At 32.7% G+C, this 7,371-nt stretch overlaps 1 protein-coding gene across 1 annotated transcript; it reads right to left on the bottom strand.

Annotated features, from left to right (window-relative positions):
• Window positions 1-517: 517 nt before the first annotated feature.
• HELRODRAFT_193538 (hypothetical protein) lies at window positions 518-7,127 on the bottom strand. Its single transcript, XM_009028172.1, is given in 17 exon segments — window positions 518-1,435; window positions 1,523-1,628; window positions 2,025-2,082; window positions 2,332-2,419; window positions 2,866-3,003; window positions 3,293-3,401; window positions 3,607-3,707; window positions 3,796-3,911; window positions 4,221-4,297; window positions 4,780-4,861; window positions 5,292-5,435; window positions 5,917-5,972; window positions 6,096-6,202; window positions 6,368-6,465; window positions 6,704-6,840; window positions 6,860-6,892; window positions 6,960-7,127. The coding sequence occupies 15 exon segments, from the start codon at window positions 6,729-6,731 to the stop codon at window positions 1,259-1,261; spliced, it is 1,485 nt and encodes a 494-aa protein (XP_009026420.1). The 5' UTR covers window positions 6,732-6,840; window positions 6,860-6,892; window positions 6,960-7,127; the 3' UTR covers window positions 518-1,258.
• Window positions 7,128-7,371: the final 244 nt, after the last annotated feature.

Below are 7,371 nucleotides of genomic sequence, written 5' to 3' on the forward strand. Positions count from 1 at the left end.
ACACCTTTAATTGTATCCTGCAACTTAATAGCCTTTATAAAAGAATGATTGCATGCGCGTGCTGTACATGCTTCGGCTGTACATATACTAAAATTGGAACGATACAGAGAAGATTAGCATGGCCCCTGCGCAAGGATGACACGCAAATTCGTGAAGCGTTCCATATTTTTTGCGTTATTTACCTACTTATTCGACAAAATCTCATACCAAATTCATTCAGGTTTTCCTTTTTTCAGCCAGTTACTGCATTTACGCTTTTTACGTTAAGATGTCTGAGTAAATTATATATAAGTTTGATATAATTTTATTAAAATGTTACGGAAAATCTCCTTTCTCCTTCGTAAGTCGATGGATTTTGTAAATGTTAAAATGGTCTTTGGCTGAGTATTGATTCACGTCATTCTTTAATATCTTTCAAATTTAAAAGCTGGGGGGCAACACTTAAAAAAAATCATAAAGTTAGTCCCACATCGCGATATTTTCTAACTGATGTACGTAAATAAAACCAATTCATTAAGAACTATTCAAAGAAGATTTATTTTCTCAGTGTAAATGACGAAGTTTTGTTTTTCACGACGCAGTAAGTGGATGTATACAAATTACAAACAATACAAATGTCTTGGTGTTTGTAAATGAAATAAAACAAGCAATAGTGACAAAAAGCATGATGAATGACAATACTGAAGAGTAAATACATGAACGCATAAGATAAGGGCTCTTGCCGTTTTAAATAATAGTAACATTGAGGTAACAAAGCGTTTTGTAACAGTTGATTTGCTATAAACTAAAATAACCATACATGGAAATAATAAGATAAATAACGAACACAGTGAGAACTAAACTAGTAGACGAGGATTTAACAAACTTGAATAAGAAAGCACAAGAACATAAATAGTGTGTGAAAAATTAGCTTCACATACCTACCTGAACGAATGTCTATATTATTTGCGACATCAAAATAAATAAGAAACGTACTGTCAGAATGTATTGTGAATCTCGAAAATATTGCATAGTGAAAATTAATAAATCCAATGATTAATTTGTTTCTGACTAAGACGTCTAAAATCTTAGTGAATCAACATATTAATGAAATGCAACTTGTTTGTCTAAGCAAAGAGTAAAATTAGTTAGATGTTCGAGGTTATGGAATTAGAATTCATCTCATGAATACAAGCAACGACTAATGAAATTACTACTAGCTGAATAAATGCCATTTCAGTTAAAACTGAACGAAAACATGACGTCAACAAATGATGTTTCATCCTAGAAGAGGATCGTTCTCATTGGCCTCTCTATCGCCATTTTCGATTATGACATCATTTCCTCTGATGTCGTCATCAGTCGATGGTGATCTCCCAATTCGAGAATCAAAGGAATCATCGCTGCTGGCAATCAGTTGCCTCTTCTGAGATCGACTCAAGTTCAGTACTTTATCCTGGCGAAGATAAAAAGCGAGAATTCCGAATGATAGTTTGACAACATAATGAAACGAGTGAATACAGATATTAAAACCTTTACTAACTCTCGCTCTATCTACGACATTCAAGGCTACAGAGACAAGAATGCAGAGAACGTTGTTGGCGAGAAGAAAGATCATGACATACTTCCATCTGAGTAGGATCTCTTCCCTGGTTGGAAAATAAAACATCAAGCCATTAATCAACACTGCATACTTATTGCCTAAGTTGGTGTAAAATCTCTAAGTAAAACAATCCCTAAAACCAAACTGTCTGTATTAATTTACGAATATAACGGTAGAAGCTGATAGGTCTAAGCAAATTTTATTTAAAAGAACATAGAAATAGTGGAAAAGTTCAATCCCTATGTATGTTAAATTGCAGTGGTTTTAGAAAAAATTTACCGAAAATGTATCAACTTATGAAAGATTTAAGATATAAATGATTTATTATTAATAATTAACTCGTAGTAAAGTATTTTATTGAATAAATTAAATATACCAAAAGAGCATCGTTATCAGCAATTTGAATAAACTAGCAAAAGGAATATGTGAAAAGATCGATCACTTGTTTTGATCTTTCGTTTCTAGGATGGCTCCCACAATGATGTTTGACAGTCCAATGCCTTTGTCAATGAAATGATTGGAAATACATGAGAATGAAAAGGTTAGATGAATCGCTACAAGCAATGACAAAAAGAAAGAAATGTCCAAATGGAAATATTTCAATGTAATAAATTATCTGGGAGATACTCAACAAATGCGTATTTAAATTTAAAAATATCACTTATTATTTACTATCTAACGCCGAAGAATACTACGTAATACGAATTATAAAATGTGAACAATCGCCATTCTCGTTAAATGAGACGAACCAATCATCTGAATTGAAGTAACAAGTCCCATGGCTGTGCCCACGGCTGACTGCATGACAACCAATGGAATAGAGGGCCACATACTCGCCTGCGTGTAAGTGCAGGCGGCAAATAATTAAACCGCCAACAAATAAATTTAATTCAATTTGAATAAGATCTTAAACATTTTTTTTTCTCGTTTCATTGTTCAAACTTGTGAACAAATTTATTTTGGCGTAATAATATTGTGATTGAAAATATTCAATGGAACAATTTTTCGATGATTAAGACAAATTAGCGTATTAACAATTGTTAAAAATTGGCTGTAAAAATCATGCAAGTCATTAAAGTATATAAAAAAATCATTTATTATAAATACTTTACAATGTTTTAGAATTAACTATATGTACTGAAATGATACAGCCGAAGAACAAGAAACCTACATCTGTAAGACCACAACACAACCGCCAATCCTATTACACCATCCAAATAAACGACCAATCACCCAAATAAACGACCAATCACATAACTGCTTTAAAAAAATAGCCAACCAACCGCAGCGAGGGAGTACGTGAGACCCAGCCAGAGGGTGAGGATGATGGGGAAGAGATCAGTGACTGCCAGGAGGATGAAGACGGGGGTGGTGAGGATGGCGCAGGCAAAAGTTAAAACCCCTCTCTTCCCTATGATGTCCTAGAGATCAAATTTCCATAAAACCTACTAATCCATTTCGAAATTACGGACAAAAACAAAAAAATATGGAAGGCTACGTACTTGCCGGCGTGCAATGCAAGCAAATATAGCACCATCTTATTTTTGAAAAAAATGTTTAATTCAAATTAAATAAAATCTCGAAGTTTTTTTTTCTCATTTAGTTTCTCAAACCTAACATTAGAGACGGCCATTACCATCGAATAGACAATTTGATTCACATTAACACACAATCGAAGCAAAAAAATATTAACAAAAACCAAAAACTGACCACAACATATCCAAGGAAGGGTGATAGGACCATGGAAAGGTAGTAGACCGCCCCCGACACATATGATGCATCTTTCTGGCTGTACCCATATTTGTCTTGGATGAACTTACTGAGTGGCGGGATGGATGGAGGTTGAATGAGGTTACAACGATGCTATGCAGTTGATGATCAATCAATCAATCGATCGATCGATCGATCAATCAACCAACCAACCAATCAATCAATCAAGAAATTTTCATTTCTTAACCCACTAATATCAGCATCAACATCTAATTATCATGAAATCATAATCTTCTTCACATCACCATCATCACCTCGCATCAGCCACGAAAGGAAAGACACCATTGTAGAAGAACATGATGCTCAGAGCTATCAACCAGTAAAGCAAGTTGAAGTGCTTGATGTCTGTGAATTTCTGGATGGAGAATTAATTACGTGTACTATCATAATTAATTAATTATCATTATTAATTAATTATTTAACTAAATAATTATTACACAGACCAGCTTCTTAGCATTCTGATTGCTCGTTTCCTCCACTCCCAATTGTTTGAGACCGATCCTATCAAGGATTCCGACCAGGATAGCTGCCACAAGTCCGAGGCAACACAACATGGCTCCTGATGCGTTTGTACAGTTATGTTTGTATACATTTGTGTTTGTTTGTATACATCTCTGTTGGTTTGTATACATTTGTGTTTGTTTGTATACATCTGTGTTTGTTTGTATACATTTGTGTTGGTTTGTATACATCTGTGTTGGTTTTTTTTAAACATAAGTTTTATATCGGTAGATTATAAAAATAATAATGTCTTATTGAATTTTTTAAAAAGTGTGTTCGTTCGTATGTCACGTGCAAAAACGTCTGTGAATTTGTTTGAAAAATAAATATCCCATCGTGCAATCTTCCTGACATCCAGCTCACGCACCTCCCCACAAAGTCCACGAAAGACCAAATCGATCGGCAAAACTAACGGTGACCAGGAAGTTGAGAACACTGCCCAGCCTGCAATCATGTATGGTCCAGTGGAACCAGCAACGAACATTACCATCATTAGTATTGTAAGAATGTTATAATAGATTTCAGCACGCTATTACAACACCCACTCAATCCATTCATTAATACATATTAAATTCTTTTAAATTATTAAAACATCATAACTTTCTACATGGACTGAATATCTATGAACACCAAAAAAAACACATATAAGTTTACATATTTATTTATAATTATTTATAAAAACAGTCATGATTAATCATTACAAAATCCATTGAAATAAATATAAAGATATACAAACACACGCACACCACACACACACACACACGCACACCACACACACACACGCATAAACACCAACATTTAGAATCATATGCGCACAAGTACACACACACATCAATACACATACTTACACACACACACACACACATACACAAACTAGTAGAATCATATATATATACAAGTAAACACACACACACGTCAATTCTAACCTTGAGAATGCCAAGGTCACTCCGAATGCCATTGCAAGCTCTTTATCTTTGAACCAGAAGGCAGACAGACGAGTTTGCACAACTGGAGATGGTGATACGGTAAATGTATGTGTGTGTGTGTGTGTGTGGATGGTGGCATACTTACAAAGTTACTAAAATATTTTAGTGATTTTTTTTCTTTATTTATTATTTTTTATTATAAATTATCATTTATCACATCTTTTTTAATACAACGTAACTTGTACTGTACTAGCAACATATGTATTAGCTATTGAAGTACACTCAACTGTTTCATTATTGTGTACACATACTTTAGAAAAAAAAACAATTTCACACACGTTCATTACTTTCACACGTACATTCACATGCACACACATGCTTCTTTTGATGAAATGGAATTTTATTCCCTTGTCAAATTGGAAAGTTATAAGAGCACAGGATGACCATAATCGAATTTAGCACATACAAGCCCACATTTATAAGAACCAAATTACTGATGCCCCCCTACGAACTTGTAAGAGATCCATTGCCCGCCCCAAACAACAACCTGCCCAGTAACATGACAGGTAGAAGGGCGGCTGTCCCTCTCAAATGCGTGCCCAGGGCAAACAATGAAGACCCCAGGACGCATAGGAATGAAAATGTCAGGGCTCCGACTGCAGATGGAATAAATGAATAAGTGATTAATTGATTGAAAGAATAAATGAGTGGATAAATGAATGAATAAATGAGTGGATGAATGAATGAGCGACTGATTGAGTGACTGAACGAATGAGTGGATGAATGTGCAGGTGAATTAATGAGTGAATGAATAAAGAATTAAAAAAATTAGTAAAAGTATGTGTGATTGAATTAATGAGTGAATGATTATTATACAGTTTTAAGATTCTTGATAGCAGCGGGCACATGCAATTATGCTCTACACAAATCAATACATATATACTTCTACAAATATGTATGCACATGACGTATCATATCAAAAACCTGTATCAACATATTTAGATACTGATAGCTATCAAAATGCAAATATTAAAAGAAAAAAGACAAAAAACAAACCATCAAATTTAAAATCCCCGAAAAATTACTTGAAAAATTGTTTAAAATAAAAAATTTAACAAAAAAAGGGGAAAAGCAAACCTTGATTGCCAACTTTATCAATGAAGAAACCAGCCCCTATCACTATCACTGCATTCCTAATGGTAGATTGAAATACTGTATTAATAATGTTATTATCGATCGTAAATTTGTTCAAAGTAAATTTTTTCCATGAAAATAGAAACAAAAAAGATATAGAAGTGTAAGTGAAGGAAACACACGTCCATGCATAGATCATGTAGAGTAGATTGTATTGGGCCGGGGACATGTCGAGACAATCATTAGTGAAGTTGGTCGTCGTGTTGAGGTCAAATGATGAAGAGTTGCACTTGGTTAGGAATGTAAAACAATTTAGTCATAAAGGTAAAATAAGTTAAAATAACTGGAAAAAAAAATTATAAAAACTAAAATCAAGGTAGCAAAAACACTATTGACTATACACATAACATAACAGATAGTATTTTATAAAAAGTTAAAATGAATGAAAATAAACCTGGAATCTTGTTTGAAGAACGCTGGGCATATCAAAACAGAAGTATGATCCAAATGACAACAGGCAATTCAATGCCAACAGAACAAAACGAAAGAGTGCTGGATTTAATCAAATGAAAAATATAATATTAGTAAATTATAAAAATACAAAAATTGTTTCAATTAAGCCTAAGGAAGCTTTGTATATTACAGCATTTTAGTCTTAATTATGCTTAAATTAAAATTAAATTATTAATTTAGATTTTTTGGAAACTCAAGTTTAAGTAGAAATGAAATCAATGTGAAATAAATATAAATACTCTTAATCTAACTAATCTAAGTGATAAGTCCAACTCACCTTTAGATGCATGTAAGCAGGCTGCCATTTTCAATAATATTAATACTAAATATAATAATATATATATCAGATAAAATTCACGGCTCACTTTCAATCACATGAAATATTTATTTCTAATTTTTGAAAACAGGAGGAGGCACTTGCTTAATTTAGCGGTAAGCCTTAGCTTAGATTAGCATTAGGATTAGACTAAGGACTTTTAAGGAGTTTAGTAGACTTTTAAAGTTTTACTTTTAACTAAATAAATTATGTTTTATTTAATTTAATTTTAAGGTTAAATTCAAACCGCTTCATCTATACACAAAGACAATTTATAATTTTGCTTAGAACATCTACAAACTGTCAAATCAATCTCAAATAAATTAAAAATAAATTAATTTTATTAAAGAAATGAAGAAAAATATTATTGGAATCAAGCATTAACCATATGATAAATTTAAAAGTTAATTTAGTGACTGAATAACTAAACGTTAACTTAAGTAATAACTATTAATGTCCATGCACTAAGATTAGTGACAATTACTGATTAACTTGATCCAAGTGACATTAGAATTAGTACTTTCATTTTAGGTACATCCTGCATAAAATTTTTCAATGTTATATGCTACATGCATGTCGTACACGCACGTGTTATACGTACTTTATAGATAGTAGATTACGATCAGTCT

Source organism: Helobdella robusta, assembly GCF_000326865.2.
Source record: "Helobdella robusta unplaced genomic scaffold HELROscaffold_53, whole genome shotgun sequence".
Classification (NCBI taxonomy): Eukaryota; Metazoa; Annelida; class Clitellata; order Rhynchobdellida; family Glossiphoniidae; genus Helobdella; species Helobdella robusta.